The sequence below is a fragment of the Mustela erminea genome, chromosome 3 (genome assembly GCF_009829155.1).
Source record: "Mustela erminea isolate mMusErm1 chromosome 3, mMusErm1.Pri, whole genome shotgun sequence".
Lineage (NCBI taxonomy): Eukaryota > Metazoa > Chordata > Mammalia > Carnivora > Mustelidae > Mustela > Mustela erminea.
In genome coordinates this window covers 58,500,603-58,522,705 of record NC_045616.1, presented here as the reverse complement: position 1 = coordinate 58,522,705, position 22,103 = coordinate 58,500,603, and the positions used below count along the sequence as shown (strand labels likewise).

Genomic DNA, 22,103 nt, shown 5'->3' with positions numbered 1-22,103 from the left:
TTCTTTTGAAGATTCCACCCATTTATCTCCAGAGAGAGAGAGAGAAAGAGCGCACAAGCAGGGGCAGCAGCGGCAGAGGGAGAAGCAGGCTCCCTGCTGACCAAGGAGACTGATGCAGGACTTGATCCCAGGACTCTGGGATCATGATCTGAGCCAAAAGTAGACCCTTAACCAACTGAGCCACCCAGGCATCCTTCTCACTAAAATTAAGTAGTTATTCTCCAGAGGCACCTGGGAGGCTCAGTCAGCTAAGTGTCCAGCTCTTGATTTTGGCTCAGGTCATGATCTCAGGGCTCTAAGACTGAGTCCCACATTGGACTCCATGCTCAGTGTGGAGTCTGCTTGAGATTCTCTCTTGCTCGCTCACTCTCTGCCCCTTCCCCACATGTGTGTGTACGCATGTACTTCCTTTCTGTCTCTTATAAATAAATAAATCTTTAAAAACACAGTTATTCTTTGAAAGGAAAGTAAGCTCTGATTAGGAGTGGATAGTGAGAGCTAGACAAATTTTAAAAATTACCAATGAGGTACCTGGGTGGCTCAGTGGGTTAAGCCTCTGCCTTCAGCTCAGGGCAGGATCTCAGGGTCCTGGGATCGAGCCCCACATCAGGCTCCCTGCTTAGTGGAGAGCCTGTTTCTCCCTCTCCCTCTGCCTGCCGCTCTGGTCTACTTGTGCTCTCTATCTCTGTCAAATAAAAAATAAGATCTTAAAAAAAAATTACCAATGAGCCATACAAGAACATTCAGTCATGTGGAAGACTATGGGGAAAGGCAAGTTCTTCGTAACGTTGTTGAACTGCTGGATCAAGCTTCACCTGAAAGCAACATTTTGGAGCTTTCCATTACATGAACAGATAAATCTTTCTTATGTCCCCTACTATTCTCCCTCCCCCACGTTTTGCTTTAAGACCATTAGAATTTGGATATCTGTCATGTGTAACCAAAAGATTTCTGATACACTATACAATGTTCTTACACAACTGCTGGCAATTCTTTTTATTTCCTATGAAAATATTCATTTCTTTATTTGTTCAATCTCTGAGTTACACAAGAGCTGCTCATTTTTAGCTTATATCAGGTGAGTGATCCAGCTCATAGTATCATACTTTTATTTTAAGTCATTTTTCTCAGGTAGGTGATATACTTGTATAATGATGTTGGATTGTACCCTTTGTAGCATCCTTCCAACCTATATTGGAAATAGGTTTTTTTTTTTTTAACATCAATTTTGAAATCAGTTTTTCAGCCATGCAGCTGATTGTGCTAGAGTAAGCCTACACAGTCATCAGTGTGTCCTCAAATCAGGCAACTGCTCAGTCACCAGTGGGCCTCACTGCACACACCCAACACAGGTGCTGTTGGGTACAAAAAGCAGTGTCCAACAGATCAAGGTCAGTTCCCGTCCCTATAGAAGACTAAGAAAATGACCTAAGAAGAATGGGGACTTGCCACGCCACCCATTGAACGATGCAGGTCTGTTTCCATTCCCCTTAAATCTGGGAAGGCTTGTGACATCTTCCTATAATAGGGCGCACACTTTGTGACTATGTGATAGGTGACATCCAAGGCTTGGTCATAAAATGCCATGAGTTTCTGCCTGGTTCTCTTGGGACTCTTTCTGAAGGCAGCCAGCTTCCCTGTAAAATCCAAGAGCTTTGAGATTGCTATGCTCAAGAGGTATGTGGTAGGCCTCTGGTTAACAGCTCAGCTCCCAGATGATGGCTTTAACTGTCAGTCATCAGAGTGAGCCCTCTTGGATAACCAATCTGGCCAAGACTTGAGAAAGACAGAGCTTAGTTGACATCTTCTTGCAAGTGCATAAGACACTCCAAGCAACCAGCCAAAGAATTTCTATATTCCTGATACAGGATACAACTGTTTTCATAATAATATGGTTGTTGTAAGCTGCTGAGTTTGGGGGGGGGGAATTTGTTATGCAGTAATAGTAACCAGAAGAGGGATTCAGAGTGGGCACATTCTCTCCATTTGTAACCCTGTCTCTAAAAGTTGTAGATCTTAGAGCAAGAGCCCAAATGGAGGCCCACACACCACATGTCTAAATATTTAAGGCTATAAATCAAGTGAGCAAATTGTTAAATAAAATATGTGCTATCATCTCATCTTAAAAATATACATTCATGATGACAAAATAGAAAGTTGGCAAAATGTAAAACAGAACCGAATTTAATTATTGTTACACGTATCTGTTCTGTGGATGGGCTGGTGATGTAGGGATGAGTAACTGTTCCATATTGTAGAAAGTTACATGCCCACTGTGTTCCACTGTGAAATGTACTGCCTCATTTCCCAAGGTCTCTTGAGTCAGGAATTAGAACAAGAGGGAGGAAAAGGAAAAAAAGATAGCATTCCTGGGAAATCTCTTGGCATGCCATAGAATCTATTGCATACATAACCATCCCACGGTAAAGTTTTGTCAAGTGAGTTAATTTCTCATTCCACTTACCTGAGAAAGTCTCCCACTCAGATTCTCATACTCTAAAGTGGTGTTTATTGCTGATACTGGAAAAAAATAAAACTTTATTAAATTCAAACACAGCCCCCTTTTGATTGATATCATAGGCACACAAGGTGAAGAGGCATTTTCCGAGGGCCTGTACAGTATTACCCATCAGACTGATATTTAGGCTAATGGATCATGCCGTTGTCAGTGCTGTGGGCCTGATCCCAAGAGGTAAAGCATCTCTTATATGCTTTAATACACATTTGGGGGAGTGCACTTGTGATACATGTCCCCCTTTAAAGTGCAGGATCGGGGCAGAGGCCCCCATTTCTGTAAGGGCATTGGCACTTCATTGTTCCGTGACATAGGGACAGGTGTCTGGGGAACAACAGTGGGCATCTAATTAGGTAAGATTTTATCCACCTCCAGCTCCCAGACTCCAGCCATAGAGAACAATGATGACACTGCAAACCTACTGTTAAGTGATTCATATTCAGCCACTGTTTTCATTCATTCAGTCCCTACTATACACCAGCTGCTCTTCTAGGCACACTAATGAGTAAGGCAGATCTCCTGGTCTCTGAGAGCTCACATTCTAGAGAGAAAAGACCAAGGATAAACACTAAGTAAACAAAAAAGTAAGATAATTTGACATCAAAATAAACGCCATGAAGAAAATAAAGTACACAATGGGGCGAGGGCAGGCAGCTCTGGCTGTGAGGTCAGGAAGGAGCACTCTGGGGCAGGTGACCATTGGGTTGAGACCCAGTATAAGAGCCGGAGGCAGTAAAGCAAACATTGGGCAGATTAGCTAATTGGATTTCTTGATATTAGAGGGCTATGAAGAACCCCTTTTTAAACCTCAGTACCTGCTGAACTTAAGTGCTTTCTTGGCCCACTTTCTTGCCATAGTCTATAGAATAACAAATATAAAATCTTTCATACTTATGGAACTTTTGCCACCTTGATGATTAATGCAGAGAATATAGATGTAGAATCTGTTGTGATTAGACCAAATCTAACCCAGAATCCAGAACATACCCTACAAAATAAATATCTCTACTAGACTTTTTTATATTGGCTTACTTTTCTGCTTCTTTCTCAAATAGCAAAGCAATTCCTATTTTATATTTGAGAAAATAAACATCTTGTTACATGGTGGGAGATGGTGAAGCCAGGAACTGAACCTGACTTTAGAATCAACTTAATGATTGAGATTATGACAGTAATTTTCCAGATATTTTTTACTATTTTATTATTCTTTATAATATTGCCACGGTTATAGTCTTATTTTCATAATTAACTTGAAACTTATTTTATTCTTAAGAGTTAGGTTTTTTAAAAAATAATTATAGCTTCAGAAATTCAGGGTATTTTATTGAAATTTTTTTGGTAAAATAAAATTTTTTCCAAAACATAATCAAAATTGCAAGACAAAAATATCACTGGAACGGGAAAATGTATATGTATAGAGAATGGTTAAACATAAAAATGTAATTTGAGCCTTTTAAAGAAGTCTTCATCAATAAAGCCCAACTTAATTTTTTGTTTTGTTTTGTTTTGTTTTAAGCAGTTTAAATTATATACATTAACTCTGGTGTAATTCTAAAAACATAGTCAAAGTAAAATACAAAATTATATAAAAGATGTGAATTCAAGTATAAAAACAACATATATATCTATATTTGATGATTCTGTGTAGCTATAGAGTACATCAAACTAACTGTAGTCTAATTCAGAACAAATTACACAACCAAGTAAAGAAAATGTCCAAAATAAGTCATAGACAAATGAATGAAGGTTTTTAAAAATGACTGTCAAGGGATTTATTTCTAAAGTCTCCTATATGATCTGCTTCGGCTCAGGTCATGATCCTGGGGTCCTGGGATCAAGCCCCAAGTTGGGCTCCCTGCTCAGCAGGGAGTCTCCTTCTCCCTTTGCTGATCCCTTGCTCATGCTCTCTCTCTCTCTCTCAAATAAATAAAATCTTTAAAAAAACATCAGATTCTGTCAAGTCTGATGTTTGCCACTGCATGGCTTATTAGACAATGGGCATTTTAAGACCTTTTCATTAAAATTACTTTCCTGTGATATCTTTTTCTCATAAGTATGTCTTCTTCATTTTCTAAACATTTCAGTTATTAAAATCTCAATCCAACATGAGTGTATTCTTAAGGTGGCTTTCTTCCCTGATGTGGACATTTAAAGTTCTCTTCAAATGGGTAAAAAAGAATAGACAATCTCCACAAGAATATGATGATGTCATAAAATATATTTTTATGCTTTACTACTCAGTTCTTGAAAGAATGTTAGCAACTTCACCAGGTCAGAGTTTTAGAGCTTAGATACAATAAAAGTTCAGAATGTAGTCAAGGGGATAAAAGTCTTGTACAGACAGAGGCATTTTAAAAAATTCTTGTTAAATACATGAATAGGCTTAACACATCAAGTCAGGAACATATTTAATCACATTACTTTGGGCTTTCATTACCTCTTATGTGCTTCATCTAAGGGGATGTTGTTTTCTTTCTTTTTGTTTTTTTTTTTTTTTCCTAGAGGTTACACATATTCTTTATTAGGAACATATCTCTATCCTCCCATTTGTGGGAGTCAAATTTTTATGTTTTGTTTCACTTAAACATTAAATCTGAAGCCATAACACTCCTAGAAGAAAATAGAGAGTAAAAGCTCGTTGACAGTGGTCTTGGCAATGATTTCTTGGTTATGACACCAAAAGCACACGCAACGAGAGCAAATTAAGTGGGATTATATCAAACTAAAAAGCTTCTGCACAGCAAAGGAAGCAATCGACAACAGGAAAAAGTAACCTACATAATGGGAGATGAAAATCTTTTTAAAGATTTTATTTATTTACTTAACAGAGAGAGAGAGAGATCACAAGTAGGCAGAGAGGCAGGCAGAGAGAGAGAGAAGGAAGCAGGCTCCCTGCTGAGCAGAGAGCCCGATGCAGGACTGGATCCCAGGACCTGGAGATCATGACCTGAGCTGAAGGCAGAGGCTTTACCCCACTGAGCCACCCAGGTATCCTGGGAGAAAATATCTTCAAACCAGGTATCTGATAAGGGGTTAATATTCAAAACATAAAAGGAATTTTTACAATTCAAAAGCAAAAAAAAAAAAAAAAATCTGATAATCTGGTTTAAAATATGAGCAAAGGACCTGAAGAAGACATATAGGTGGCCAACAGGCGCCCAACATCACTCATCATCAGGAAAATGCAAATCAGAACTACAATAAGCTATCACCTCACAACTGTTAGGATGTTACTTATTAAAACAACAACGATGAGAAAAAAGTGTTGACAAGGATGTGGAGAAAAGTGAAGCTTTGTACACTACTGGTGAGCATGCAAATTGGTACAGTCATTACAGAAAACAATATTTAGGTTTCTCAGAAAATTAAAAAACTACATGCGGTCCAGTTATCCCACTCCTGGGTATTTACCCCAAGGAATTGACAGGATCCCAGAGAGATACCTGCATTCCTCTGTTCATTGCAGCGTTATTCACAAAAGTCAAGATATGGAAACAACCTCAATGTCCATCCACAGATGACTAAATTAAAAAATGTTGTTCATATTACAGTGGGAAGTTATTCAGCCTTAGGAAAAGGGAAATATTGCTATTTGCAACAACATAGATGGATCTGGAGGATATTATGCTAAATGAAATTAATCAGACACAGAAAAACAAGTACTGCTTGATTATACTTATATGTGGAATCTAAAATAATAAAACAGAAACAGAGGGTAGAAAGTTTTGGTTGTGCAGGGTAAGTCTGGAGATCTGATATATGGTATGGTGCCTTTAGCTAACAATACTGCATTAGAGACTTACAATTTTCTATGAGGGTGTATCTTTTGTTAAATATTTTTACCACCTATATACACACAAGTAATAATAATAAAGGGGCAGGAAGGGTGTGTACTCATCTCCAGACTCATTGAGTTGTATATATTATACAGCTTTTTCTGTCAAGCATACCTCAATAAAATGTTGAAAACAAGCAAACAAAACATAAAAGCTTTAAAAATTTCAAGAATTGTACTGCTCTTTGATGTCAACCATGGAGATATACTAATGCTGATATTTCTAGACACCTTTAATGCTCTCACCCACCTTTGATGTTCGGGGAGAGGAAGGTTACTTTGGCAAGGAGTGTGTATACTCATTCTGTGCCCAGCAGACATGTTGGCCATCCTGGCCAGCGGTGTTCTCTGGGTTCGCTCTCTACCTTGCCTATACCCACCCTTTAACTTTAGCCTTTGAGTGGACATGTGAGTCCTTTGGGACACAGTAAGATCACCCCATTTTAGTCGGCATATTCCCTAGTTCATTTTACTTGCCTACCTGTGAAGGAGGAATTCTTATCTCATGGATATAAGCAGCTAATTACTGTAAACAATCATTAAGTACTCAAGTTTCAGAAATATGACTGTGATTTAATTATTTTCCTTAAGAACATATTATTTTAATTTTTGAAAGCCATACAATTAATTAATGAGTTGTAACTCGGTATAATTGGCTCACCACCAAGAGTGCCCCTTCCCCCTATATCAGGGGTTGAACTGAATGAATGTGCTTGGATGAAAACTACTGTATTGGCATGTTTTGATGAAGAAGATTCAGAGAAAAAAAATTCATAGATGAAACGAGCAAGCATCTAAAGTTTAAGTTATTTATAGATTTAAGTTATATTTACAGTTTTTTGTGAGTCTTAGAAGCCTGGGTACATTTACTGTTGGAACTGTTGATTGAAGAAGTGAGTGTGGCTTGTTGTAAGACAATCAGGTTATAACTTCATTCATGTAAGGACCAATAATTAAAGATGAGTGGACATGCTGTTTCCCTCCTTTGATCTCCCCTATTGTTTAAAAATACTGAGAAGTATTTGGTTGAAAGTATTACTATACTTTCAGAATATTTCATTAGAGCTAATATATAAAATATTAATGCATTTGTTTCAGTGTTGTAATATGCTTTATTTTTTTAAAATTTATTTATTTATTTATTTGACAGACAGAAATCACAAGTAGGCAGAGAGGCAGGCACTGAGAGAAGGGAAGCAGGCTCCCTGCCAAGCAGAGAGCCCGATGTGGGGCTCGATCCCAGCAGCCTGGGATCATGACCGAGCTGAAGGCAGAGACTTTAACCCACTGAGCCACCCAGGCACCCCAGTGTTGTAATATGCTATTAAAAAGCAGAGTGAACTTCAAGGATCATATGCCTACTTAATACTGCATACCTAACATTTATCAGTCGAAACCAGAATCATTTTTAAGAAAAAATGTTACCAGCTCATTGTAGCGCTCTCATTTCCTACCAATCACAGGAAGATTTCCTTGTTCCTTCCCTTAAAAGCTGCTAAAACCCAGACAGGCAAGTAAAAGTAAAAACAAAACCAAACCCCAAAAAACAAAACCAAGCTTATGCAATATAAACTATAAAATCCTAAATATGCCAATAAGGGATTAGAAGTTAAAAGTAAGATTTACAATAGGTTTTGTAGGTTTCTGTGGGAAATGACAGAGGGGGCTGGTGCCAAGGAGGCTGGCAGTTGTGGTTCATTTTAGGTAGCTGCTAACTTGTGCTGTATTGATTCGAGGAACAACCTGATCAGCGTTTAGTAACATTGTTCCTATAAAAGGACTCCAGGGACCAATGGGGAGAGATATAAGTAGGAACAGATCGAGAAAGATGACTGACAACTGGCTTGCATGTACACAGTGGGTCTGGTGATAGAGATGAGTATGGTTAGCCCCGAAACAAAACATCCTGAAAAATTGCTTAATGGTGAATTGAGTTCTTTTATCAAAATGTAATCATTCATCATAGAAAAAAATTACAGCAATTGTGAGACGCCATTACCAGTTGTTATAATAGTTTAAGATCTGTATTGACTTGGCTTTTAGTTACTGTGTTTTCCTGGAGTCTTTCTTGTCTTAATAATATTCCAAAAAAGATTGGACTTTTTTTTCCCCAGGGTCTAAGTTACTCCTTGAGGAATAAAGTAGGTGTTTCAAGAGCCACATTAATCCTTTTGAACTAATAGCTACTCATGAAGGTGCATTAACTTTTCAATAATTCTAAATAGTACCTTAACTTCAAGGACTAACTCTAGGTACTAGAGATAATAGAATTCCCAAATGAGATAAGAGAGAGAGAGAAGCAGATATAGAGAGAGGATTTAATGCAATTCTACTCACAAAACTTACGTGAATTACTTGCTGAGCAAGTCAGATTTCAGCTGATCAAGATAATGAATTATTGGATAACTAATTAATTTCTTCAGTGACCTGCAAGAGTATTCTCTATGCATTCTTCTAACTGTGAAAGGAAAATAGGTGTCTTTTTAGTCCTTTTTTTTGAAGTTGCCATCCCCATGCCCATCTTAATTCACACCATTTGCCTTAAACTTGGCTTGAGAAATGAGCCCTTGTGATCCAGGCAGAAGCTGTCAAACTTTTCGCGGAAGGAAAGGGAGTGTAGTGCTCAGGCCAGGTAAGTAAATGGAATTCTTTCAAAGGAAGAGGGAGGAGCCAAGGATGGAGAAGCCAACCCTGCCAATACATGTCTTGGTTTTTTGCAGTAAGACTCCTCCTCTGGCCTCATCTCTTCTGAAATGTAAAGGTCAAAGGAAACTTCACACAGCACCCTTTACATCTCAGTGCACCTGCTAAATATCTTAGAAGAATAAAGAATTCCTAATGGGAAACTAATCTTATAATTCTTTGTTTGCATTCCTGAATGATGCAGATTCTACTTTCCACTTCAAACAGTTCTACATACAAACCAGTTCTTTGACATCTTGGATCTTGTATTTGAGGCTGAAAATTTTTTCTACATACTCTTTTAACATAATTGCTGGAAATAAAAATTAGTAGCCAAGTAGCTATGGAAGGAATGTCTTGAACTCTAAACACATTTTGAATACTTAAGCTCATTTCCACCTTTTAAACAAATGGTAAAATATAAATTCAACTTATGAAGTAAAGAAGCATTTACTCTAAAGAGTCTGAAAGCTGATATATGTTAATAAATCACTGTACATATATACTCTCTCTCTCCAAAGCCAAAATTACTCAGATATTTAAAAAATCTCTTTTGGTGAAGTCCCTAGTTTCTGAATTCTGTATAGGTTTTTATGCCAGAAACAGATATGAATAGTCTTAATTATTGGCATTTGTATTGAAAAATAGTTATCATGTAGCTTATTTTTAGCAAGTGGAATCAAGATCACCACAAAGCGCTCTATAATATAAAGCCTATAGTACACATTTTCATCTACAGCAGGAAGGAATCTGCACAACAGATTAGGAATTAACTGTATGCCTTTAACTTCTGAAGTTTATGTAGCAGTTTATGATTAATTACTCATCTTGGTGAATGCCAATTTTTCTACTCATTAGGAGTGTTACCCATAAAAATAAAGCCATCAGTTATCTTACCAGTAAAAATGGATTTGGGAATAGCAGAGAATTGCCATTCAGGATGTGCAAGCCATGGCAAAAGCATAGGCAAGAACTGAGAACAGGTGAGGAACACTCTCTTTTAGAGGAAGGGGGGAGTGGTTGGGAGGGACAGTTATAAACAAAACATCCTTTGGAGTCAACTAGGCGTTTGAAGTGTAGTGGCTTTTTACTGGTTGTGTTTTGACAATCTTTCATTGGGTAGGCTATTGCTGGACCAGAAGAAAAGGTTTCTTCCTTCCGCTGGGGTAGTGAAGCGTAGGCTTCTTCCTGTCAGGAATGCAAGGTCCGTCTCTTCCTGTGGAAGGTATCCAACTGACAATTAGCAGTAGAACAAGCGAGCGCCCCCTGTTGGCGTCCTCACTTTCCCTTCCTTTCACTTTTTCACAGGAGTGAGAACATCTATTTGTGCAATGACAACAAAGAAGATTATCTACTTTAATCATTTATCTGCTCCAAAACTCCTCTTCAGTTGGATAAACTCATACATTTCCAATGCCACTTTAATGCACAAGTGGGATGAACAGAACCTCCTTTTTGAGGCCCAGTATAAACTTGATGAGAAGCAGTACTGCCAAGTAAACCAGAAAGATATTTTATTTTAAACAGATTTCAAATGAACATCTATGTTTTCTGGAACATAAACTTTTCCAATCTGTATTTCATGTTTTCTGAAGTGCCTACTGCCAGAGCGAAACAACACAATATTTCTGGTTACTTGAAGGAAAAACTTACTATTAGTTATTCATTTTTGCAAATACACAGTTCAGTAACTCTCTTTTACACAGAAACATTATGCAAATCTTTCTAGCATTTGAAAATATGGTAGCAAATACCTTTCCAAACAACAAGGTTTTAAATCATCTGGGAAGTGGGGTAATCAGAGACAGCTTGCCAGACCTCTGTTCACCCTGGACCATTTTCCCTCCGAGATGATTTAAGAAGCTCATTTTAGAGCTACTCATGGCATACAAGTTCTATAGAGATTTGGGCTTTGCATGCTTTACATTCTAAAGTGAGCTTTACTGGACCATGTAATTTTGCACCCAGAAATCTTTCAGCAAGATTACTATTTTTTGAGAAGAGTCTGAGATTATTGCACTGCCTCGATTTCACACAGTATTTTTGCTAAAAGGATTGAATTTTCAACTCTGATGAGTCAATATTGAGAATTTGGTTATGGTCTGATTTTGTGGAGTAATTATTCCTAGACACACTGGCAGTGGATTTACAAATCTATCTTTGGTGCAAATTAGATTTGGCTCCTATGTCGGTTTTGATTTGGTTATTTATTTGGTCCAATAAATTTCTTATTAGTAGCTGTTATAGTGAGCAATTTCAATTTTGAATCTGGGAACTTTTATGGTGAGATAGATCTCCTGAAATTGCTAATGCTTCTATTTTCATTTAACACTTTCATATATGCCCTGTATTTTTTAAAGTGCTAATTGGATTCTCCTTTTTTAATAAATATATGTTTAACTCTCTGGAGTTTTTTCATTGAATCACAAAGTATGCTGACATAAATACTTCTCAACTAACGATGAAGTAAATACATAAAAATTTGACTAGTAACTACTTGTTGGAATAGCATGCTGAGTTCTCAGAATTAAAATTAATATCACTTTCAATGACTAACAATTTGTTCTGTTTAAACAATTTTGAGACCATTTAGTATGTGTAATACCCCTTCAGTCACAGTGAATAATAACTAAGTTGATGACAAAACAGTGAGCACCACGAAAGAATATATAGAGAATAATACATTTGACTTTACAATTCTTAAGCCATTTCTTTCTCTGAAACAGTGTTTACATAAATAAGTAATGTTGGATTCTTTTATACAATGTATACTCATTTATATATTATATGCAATAACTGAGATTAAATTGCAAGCAGATTTAAATGCAATTTTTTTCATGTGACATAACTAGACATCAAGAGGTTCCTCCCTGTTACCGTCAAGAATTACATGCTGTAAGATGCGAAGACACAATCTTGTGAGAAAAATTTGAGACCGTTGTAGATTGAGAAGAGCAGCTATAGCCAAGCAGAGCCAGACACATACTTCAACAGAAGCTTTGCAAACTGAATGAGACAGCTAAACATTTAAATGTACAATGCCTATTGGTTCTACATCTTTCCAGAAAGAGATGCCATATTTCTCGTCAGACAATTTGTGTAGGGAGTAAAACTTCTGGAGTTTCTTTATAAGTCTCTATGCCTCTTTCAGTATAAAGTGTTTTTTTACTTTGAAGAATACATTGAAAGTGGGGGGAAGGGGAAATTGGAGGAAGGTGGTCAAAAGGTTAAAACTTCCTGTTATAAGTAAGTACTGGAGATGTAATGTACAACAAGGTAACTATGGCTAACATGGCTATATAATATGCAGGGGAGTTAATAAGAGAGTAAATCCTAAGTGTTCTCATCACAAGAAAAAAAAATTGTTCCCTTTCTTTTCTTTTTATTGTATCTATAAGTTAGTTGAACCTATTCTGGTAATCATTTCATGATAGAGGGAAATCAAACCATCATGCTATATGCCTTAAGCTTATATAGCGATGTATTTTAATTATTTCTCAATACAAGTGGAAACAAATCCAACAAATACAATGCAGACATTTGGGGGTGACTGCAAACATTGAATTTAGATTGGTTGTTAGATAATACTAGAGAATTTCTGTTAACTTCAGCTATGATAACACTGTTGTTATATAGCATAAGTCAGCAAACTAGCTGGTGAATCATATACCTACTTTTGTAAATAAAGTTTTATTGGAACATACAAAAAGAACACACTGAGCTATGAGAATAAATACTTGATGACTTTTACTTAATACTTGATACATATTACTTGGGGCTGGGTATGCAGACACTTTAGCCCCTTTCCCTCCTTTTGGACTCTAACACTGTTATCTCATTTACCAAGAGGAGCTGAGAATTCTGCTGGCTTTCATTTATCTACGCTAAATCTTATCTTAGTTATAGGACTCCTACCTGTTTTAAATCAGGGACCATTCAGTTGCCTTGTTACCCACCCTCCATCTCCCAGAAACCCAGACACCTTGCTACAATTGCCTAACAAATTACTTGAAGTAACCTTTGGCTCAGGAAGATATCTGGCCATTGGAACCTACTGCATTTTCCTTTCTAATCACTATGTACAAATGTGCTGCTTTGCTGAACTGGAAAGCCTCATTTGGATCAAAACCAGAACACTAGAAACACTTAATACTTAAACACTCTTAAATACTGTGGAGCCAGTATTAAAGAATTTATTGGAAAAAGATATATTTAATTTATATCTAGGATGAATTTTAAATCTCAGTTATAGATCTTTCTCCTCCTAAGTTTTTATTTTATCTATAGAGTAGTGTGCAGGACCTACTTCAGAATCTCTGTCTGGACAGTGGTGAACTGAGATTACCATCTGTACAATTCATCAGAAAGATAAATGCACTTGAGGAGAAGCATAGTTTTGCATAAATCGCCTGCATAATTGCTTCAGATTTCCACATTATATATAATACTGTTTGGAATAAAATAGAAAAATATTATCCATTAACAGATATTTGATAACCATAATAATTCTGATATTTGATAACCATATTAATTCTTTCTGGCATTTGGTTTAGTTATATGACCACATAGAAGCACCCACATAGACTTTTCTTAATGCATATAAATTCTTCAACATTACAGACTCCTGGTTTTTATGTTAGGCATAATGTCTACCTATCAGTCATATACACAGATTCACATTAGTTTTATTTTGATTTATCATTCAGAAACATTTAAGCCTGCTCCCGATGAATAATTTTCCTTACTTTTTCTATAAGTAATAAAGCAGAGGCTAGAAATGAAAGGGTAGAAATTGTAAATGAAAAGTTGTATTTTTAAAATTAAGTGTGAAAACAGGTGCCAAATTAAGGGACATTTATGTACATTTTTATGGCAACTTTCCCCATTACATGAATTGCTCAGGTATTTGTACAAAGACAGTAAGTGATAAATTCATTTGAGAATAAATGCCATTATGGCCACGTGCACATGCACGCACATGCACACACATGCATGCTAAATTTACAGAATGTGTCAGGTAGCTGATGACCACGGTTGAATTAAGGATAGCAGATTACTAAGAATCATCCCAGATTCCAATTATATTTATACATAATTTGTGCATTTGTAAAAACCTTACAAATAATTCTGTTTTTCCAGGATGACATTATGGGTAACAATTTAACACATGTGGTAAAAAACAAACAAACATATTAAACCTTAAAATCATAATTAGGTAAATTAAACAATCCAATTAGCTCATAGCTATCATGAGTAAAGAATTCTATGAATAAAGACTTCTCCATTTTCCATATCAGAAAAAACAGCATGTCTTTTATTCACTCTAACATACAGTTTCTGTTAAGCTTTTAGTTTTTTCAAGGCAAGGAAAATGAAACATTTCAAAATATGATCTGGTAGAAAGTACTATACACATTTTAATCTATAGTTTATATTAAGAAAATTTCTAAGGTATTGCTAAGTATAGATTTGTTTTCAAATTATGTAAACTGGACAGATTATTTGAATTGCTTTCTAATAACTAGATAGTTAATTACATATTACTGAGCAATTTTACCAGGACATGATGGAAATTCAGCTGATGATGTATTGTATTGTGTTCTGAGAACACTGTGAGGAATCCAAATTTCACTTCCTTGGCAATGTAGTGAGGTCATATGATGGAAAAGAGAAAGTGGGGTAAAGTTTTAATGTTAACTAGGAGTAAGTACTGGGTGGCATTTTTAAAGAAATATTAATACTTACTTTTCTTGTGTTCATTATACATTTCATTTAAAAAATGCAACGCTAAGTAGTCTAGGAACAGATCATAATATTTTAAATGCCTGGGATAATCAAAACAAGTCCAGTTTACCCTGAGGATAGTAAAGCCACAAAGGAAGAAGAGACAAACTATAATTCTATACATGAAAACATCTAGTCCCACTTTAAACTTTATAGTATCTACAGATAAAACTATTTCACTTTAAGGATGTAGTCAGCAAAAATATTTACATTAAACTACTTAGGGAAATTATTTTTTTTCTATTCAGGAAGACCAATTCAATGTCAGGAAGACATAACACTAGGTTACATTAAGTTAGGGAAACTTAACAGAGGAAATTCTCCTTGGGAGACTTATTCAACTGAGAATTTCTCTTTAGAATATAGTTTCAAAAAATAATTAAAGTGGTCTAAGGTGTTTTTCCTCTGTAGTTCATCTCTTTCAATCTGATTTACACAGTTCATAGGTAAAGCTGATGCTTTTGGTGAACTAAATTAAGAATGTCAATTCAGTTTCTTGTAAACAAGTATCTACGTTTAAAAAAAAATAAACTATGATTATTGCATGATTACTGGCAGTGAAGTAACCGAGGAATAAAAGATATTTGTGCTCTTACCTTCAGATGCAGTGCCTTCCTATGAAGGTCTGAGTGGACAAGCTAACATGGGTATTGTTAAAGCTGGATACGGGAGATTCCATCTGCTTATGTCTTGTATTACTGTCTTTTCATCCCAAATCATGCTTATCAGCTACTTTACCAATGAAATAAAAAGCCGTCAAAGGAAAGAATTCTGTTTAATCGTTACCGGTTGTGGTATAACATAACGTAAGTCCCTGTAGGAGTGTTTTATGAGCAAACCTCCTATCCCCCAATATACGCAAGTGCATATGCAAACAAGTTGAGTACGCAAAACATTAGTGTATTAATAGTGGGGTCACCATTGCTTCTTCCTCTGGTCTGGTATTTCTCAAATTATGCTTCAAAGACCTGGGAGCCTCTTACACTTGCTTAGGACTGGGTGTGAGTCTGCAAATGCAGACTCCTGCTCCTCATTGCGAGCAAGAAACTTACACCACCAGGAGAGGGGGTTAAAACAAAACAAAACAAAAGGCTAATTTACCTTTTGGAGAATATGTGGCAAATCTTCCCCACCTCCATACTGACCTTCTCCCTCCCAGACTATACACTCATGCATTACCTGTATCGATTAGTATTTTCAAGAAAAGTGCATTAGGGTATATAAAACATAAAAATGAAGGCAAAACCAGTGTTAAAATACTATAATGGTTTCCAAAATCAAGTAGCTATGATTTCTGGCACTGCTTCTAATCAACAGTGAGAATCAAGAAATGGAAATCGCAATTATGTCTCCTTGGAAAACTATATACTGTATGAGAAAGAAAAGTTTAGGGGCTGAGAAGGTAAAAAGGTCATTTAGATCTTGTTTCTACTGAATGATGCAGGGATTGGGAAGGAGGTACAGAGGAAGACATGGAAGAAGCCAATCAAAACTTCACAGTAATAAGGACTGTATAAAACTCTGACAAGGGAGCGGTTCTGAATGATTTCCTGCACATACCCAGAATAATACGAAGAAGAGGTATGGAAAGATGAAGGCCTCCTCATGTCCCAAGCTGAAATTTATTTTCTTTGCTGTTTTTTAAGCTACCGGAAGAATGTTAACTGAATGATCCTATGAAATACAAGAGTTGATCTATCTTAGAGCATCATAAAAAATAGAAATGGAAGATTCCTTTGTTCTATTCCTGGAAGCAAAAGGGTGTTTTTGGGCACTTTCCATGGCTCAGGGAGCAGAACTGATTTGTCAGTCTTTTGGGCAACAGAGAAATCTTATCCTCAGCTTCCTAGTTGTGCCGTCCCTAAACATAACCAACTGTGTCCAAACCATGGCCCCTGTAACATAGCACTAGGATTCACCCATCAAATGTGCGGGGTATTACCAGGTCAATGGCACTCTACAGTCTTTGCTCCCATGGGCAACTTTGTTACAAGACAGCTAGACTTTAGAAATAATTGGGCATGTATTTTCAACTGAAGTGAGCCTGGCAGAATGCAAAGCAGAGTAATGAAAATTAATGTTTTCACTTATTACACATTTTCACATTTCATATGTGTATTTTATGTGTTCAGTGTGCACAAGGATTGTTGACACTATTCCTATGAGGTGAAATATGTAAAAATAACTCAGGAACAGGTAGTATATATCAAGACTAATATCATGCATAGATGGAGATGGAAAACCAAGAGTAAAGGATAAACCTATTCAAGACCTATACAAAAATTACTATGCAGATAATACTATTCTCTATCTGGTGCACAAGAAAGTTATTTGATATTAAAATTTAGTATTCTTATTTTATGATTTTCTTGAATAGAACTTCCTTTTCAAAAATAAATTTTCAACTATTTCAGGAATTTAAAGAAGTTTGAAATAGCTATTTGTAATCTGGATTGCAAGAGAGAAGAAATAAATACTTATGAAGAGTTGATTGTTATACCTTGAAAAAAATCAAATTTTACTTTTTTCTTTGACCATGTAGACTAGAAATAATGGTACCCATATTGCATTTATATTCTAATATTACCCCTAAAATAATGGCAAGTAAAAGTGGGTTCACGATTGTTTGTGATATTAAGAAGCAATACCTTCTTAGAAGGCAAATAAAAGAAATTTAAGATCAGTAACAGTGGAGTCAAAAACATTTGAAATTTCTAGCATCATAAGATTAAACTTAATAATCACAGGGTTTTAAGTGTTCACACAATTATCATAAAAAAGTGAAAATTAAAATTATTTTTGGTAAATTCACATGTCTATCTAAAGTGTCATCTTCGGATTACCTTGGCTTGAGTTAAAGACCTTTTAATTTGACTTTTTCATGAAAGTTCTCTGTAGCTTTAAAGTTTGACTCTGTTCTCCAGTGTGCAGTCCTAGGTCCCTACACACTGTGGGATGAATGGTGACTCATTTGGCTGGAGTTTAACTCTGGAGCATACATTTTATTCAGTTTCTTTACCTCCTTCAACAGTTCTGCCCAGCATCCCCGTCATGCACAGGCAAAATCTTTACTTTCGGAAGAGATAAATCGTTACGAATTTGAGAGAAGTAAGTCATCTGGGACCAGGAAATAGCAAATATATGGCTAAATTTTCAATTTAGAGGCCATAAGCCTAAAGAAAGAAGGATTCCTCTTACCTGAGATTAACGCTTTTCAGATTCTCCAGAGTTTGAGATACAGCTGAGGTTTACCAGTGGTTACTTGTATCACAGTTTTAACAGAAAGGATCACCAACTTATCTTTTGGAGTGCAAAATCAAAGTCTTCACACTTTTCCTATGATGATTTCGGTGTTTGTACGTAAGATTAAACACAAAACCCCCAAAAGATCTGGCAAATGCCATAGAACAATGTGCTTTCGTAAGGGAAGCATTTTGTTTTTTTTTCTTTAATTTTTAACATTTTACACATTCTTTTCTGAACAGTTACACAACATAGATTGAGCCTGCTGAAGTCAATGGCCAGATGAATATAGTTACTATAAATGATTTTCCTCTAAATAAAAGTCCTAAATCCTGGGAACAGAGCAGGTGCTAGCTGCCAGTGAGAGGTATGCACAGATGGGACCGTTACCAGTCAGTTCTGCTGCTAGTAAGCAAGCTACAAGGATAGAAAAGCAGCACGTCAGAGCCCCTTGGGTACAGTAAAAACTTCTTTTCCCCTTCTGCCAAAAGTCTCAGTCCTTTGAATGTATCTTCTTTGGAGTGTCTATGTGGAAATGTTCACAAGAAGTCTGAGTAAAAATCAGATACCATTTTCCATTAACATGTTATTAAAAATTTAGCTCTACTATCCCCAGTGAGAAGGGACGAATTCAAGCAAATGGTTTTGTTATCACTTCTGGGCTTTATCATGTGAAAGAGAAAATATGTTTCTAAAAATAGGATGACCCCTGTCATTTTATTGCTATGGTCTAAGCAGCTGGGGCTAATTAATGATTTTCTGTATCATCAAAGACACGTCAAGAATTTCATCGCAAGCAGTTATTGCAGAAATATACTGTGTTAGGCCTTAGTTGAAGTATTTTTCCTAAATAAAAAGTACAAAAATACTTCTCACTAAAGGTAACTGAGAAGTTGTTCGATTTGACATAGCATGAGGACACACCCTTTTTTTTTTTTTTTTGAGACAGTACACTTTGTGATTCACAGGAGAACTTGGATCAGACGCAGTTTAATGAAAGCTCTCAAATAAGCAATTTTATTCCTATCCATGACTGCAGACATTTACAAAACCATAACATCTGAGTTCACCTTAAAAAATAACTTATATAAAGCAGTGATATACACAGCACAAAATAGTTCAGGGAGGGGCAGGAGCAACTTTTAATAATTAAAATGTAAACGTGAAAAAAAGGATGGAATAAAAGTCCCTACTTATTTCTACTTAAGATGTCATGTAATAATATTTTACAATGTCCTGTGGGCCAATGTATGTATGTGCATATGTCCATATAACATACACATATGCAATACATTCTTTTTCCCACACATATACATACACAGATAATTATTTGCAGTTCAGTTTAGGGCAATTCTAATATGCCGCTCTGTACAGTTGTTTGAATCACGTTTGGACCCGCTTTCTTCAAAAAATAGGGGAGAGAGCAGGAAATAAAAAGGTTGGTTTGGTGTGACTGAGATTCCTTTGTTTAACTGTACACTGTGATGAATAATTTTCTTCCGTAGTAGTTCTGTGAAGGGCTGACTCACTGTGGTTTTCATGAGGAGACTTGGTAATGGATCACACACTCATTGTCATGCTAGGGGAGTACTAGAAAGAAAAAAGAATCCATATTTTAACAACAATTCTTTTACAGGCTGCTAATGTTCTTCTTGGTAAACAGTAGTAACTCTGAATTTTAATGTCTTAAAATCTTTTACGCTCAAGCTTTTAACCTCCTATAACATAAAAATAAGAAGCTATTAAAAAAGTAAATTTATATGGAATTGACTAAGTCCTGAAATTTTTAGTATTTGTGCTGGCAAGCAACAATATCAACCACCTAAGTTCCTTGAACACAGTTCCTTGAACTTAGGTGGTTGATAATGGCCCAGTCCCTCAGTCTTTTCTTTCTAGCCACATTCATGTTTTGTGGGCATTTGTAACATTTTGGGTAAATCCAATCCACAATAAAATAAGTATGAGGGACAGTCTCATGACCTACCAACTATGTAAACTTGGAAGGTTACTTAACCTCTCTGTGTTTCAGTTTCCTCACCTGTAAAATGGGTGTAATGATATCATTTATTTTAAAGGGATTTGGGGGAGATTAAATATAAAATCCTTAAAACTACATATTTCTTGAATATATAGAAAGTGTTCAGCGTGTGTTTAATTAATAGTGTAAGGGAAATAAAACAAAAAACTCCCAGGTGGTCCCCAGAAGTTCTCATAAAGCATTTAGAGTGCTTAAGAAACTGATTCATACTTTAGGATATACATATCTTCCTCTAATCTGTGGCTCCAATTTCAACCCACAATATTTTTAGGGTGGGAGCAGGGGGCTCTGTTGTTACACATTACTTATCAGTTTGATGAGGCTTACAGTTGGTAAAAGGTGAGGCTTTCAGAAATTTGGAAAAGAGGTCTCAAAAATTATTTAGAGAGGAACAAAGAGCCATTATTGTGATAATTATGGCAATCTAGGCATATTCCCTAGGAACAGACTGTGATAGAAAAGTTCTAGAGCAACACTGTCCAAAAGGACTTTCTTCAACCATGGACGGGTTCTATAATCTGTGCCGTTCAACATGGAAGCTACTAGGCACATGTGGCCACTGAACACATGAAATGGGCTAGTGTGACTGAGGAACTGTAATCTTAATGTTATTTATTTAAATTTAAATATCCCCATGTAGCTGGTGGACACCATTTTGGACAGCACAGTTCCAGATTGCTTGAGATGTGGGGAGGATCCCAAATGGTAATGGTCTCCAGCTGAAGAGAGTTTCGAGATGAAAATGTCAATGTAAACCCTTAAATATTTTAAATATTTTGTTAAAAATATTTGGTGAGGACCTGGTAAGGACCAGGGCAAAGGGATTCCTATAAGCACATTAGTAACAAGGGTGGCTGAGTGGTTCAGTTGGTTGACTGTGGGACTAGAGCTTTCAGCTCCAATTGTGATCTCATGGGTCATGGGGCCCAGCGCCAGTTGTTGGGCTCCTTCCTCAGTGGAGAATCTGCTTGTCTCTTTCCCTCTGCCCCTCCCCCCACTCTCTCTCTAAAATAAATAAATCTTTTTAAAAAATGTTAATAACCACCATGCCTCATGGAAAGAGGCAGGTGAAGTCAAGAGGATTGGTCTCGGACAGTAGGGCCTTCAACAGGAAAAGTGATGATCCTGGGAAGTGGAGTGTGAACTTTAAAAAGAGAGCAGGCAGAACAGAATGAAGTGAGTTCTAGATGAGCTGAGTTACTACAGGACGCAAAAGGAGCTATAAGGTGTGTACCGAGGATTTCACAGGGAAAGCAGGATGTCCTGAGGAAAAGCACAGGGTGACAAAGGCTCAGTTGACTGAAGTCTGGACAGAAAGTCGTTAGGGGTCAATCTAGGGCTCAAACCCAACCCCCACATTGATCCCGAATAAAGGTGAATGGGGAGGCCTAAATAATGGGCCAGTGGACCCTTGGGGGATGATTATTCATCCTTTAAATGCAGATCAAATCATAGAAAATCTACTTGTTAATCAGTTAATAGCCTCAAATTTCCCTTCAGTATAAGAAGCCTAAATTATATATGCTACTGACTCTAATGTTGGATTACAGCGAGTAGGGTGATAAAAAGGGGCAACTTCCAGAGAAGAGAGGGGATTTGGTTTGACAGAAGAACCTCTGCCTTTACCCCTGAGAGCAGAAGCAAGAAAGCAGAGCAGAGCAAAGCACCTAAAACCCAAAGCAATCAGACAAAAACTGATGAAATGAGCCCACCCCCGCCCCTACGCCCGTGCTTGGAGGAGGATATCCCCTCATTTCATCAGATGAGACCAGGCAGATCTCCCACCGTAGACAGCAACAACAAGCATCAGTGAGCTATCTACAGCCTTTGACAAAACAGAATTACATGTTGATATTTGATCTTTAGGGGTAAGAATAAACAACAAGAAAATACATGGATACCAAGGTTTTATTAAAAGTAGAAAAAATTAAAGAGTATGGCAAAGTGGGCACACAAAAGTTTAATCTAGGCTTTCTATAGCTACTGGTACAATAAGAATGGTGATC

The 22,103-nt window shown here is 36.6% G+C and overlaps 1 protein-coding gene across 5 annotated transcripts in view; it reads right to left on the bottom strand.

Moving 5' to 3' along the window:
- Window positions 1–19,001: 19,001 nt before the first annotated feature.
- The window catches only part of SSBP2 (single stranded DNA binding protein 2), a 294,970-nt gene continuing 291,868 nt past the window's right edge, over window positions 19,002–22,103 (bottom strand). For all 5 annotated transcript variants that reach the window (XM_032334848.1, XM_032334849.1, XM_032334850.1 and 2 more), the window contains one exon: window positions 19,002–19,649. In XM_032334848.1, coding sequence (XP_032190739.1) covers window positions 19,620–19,649 — 30 coding nt within the window. In that variant the 3' untranslated portion in view covers window positions 19,002–19,619. The remainder of the gene's footprint in view (window positions 19,650–22,103) is intronic.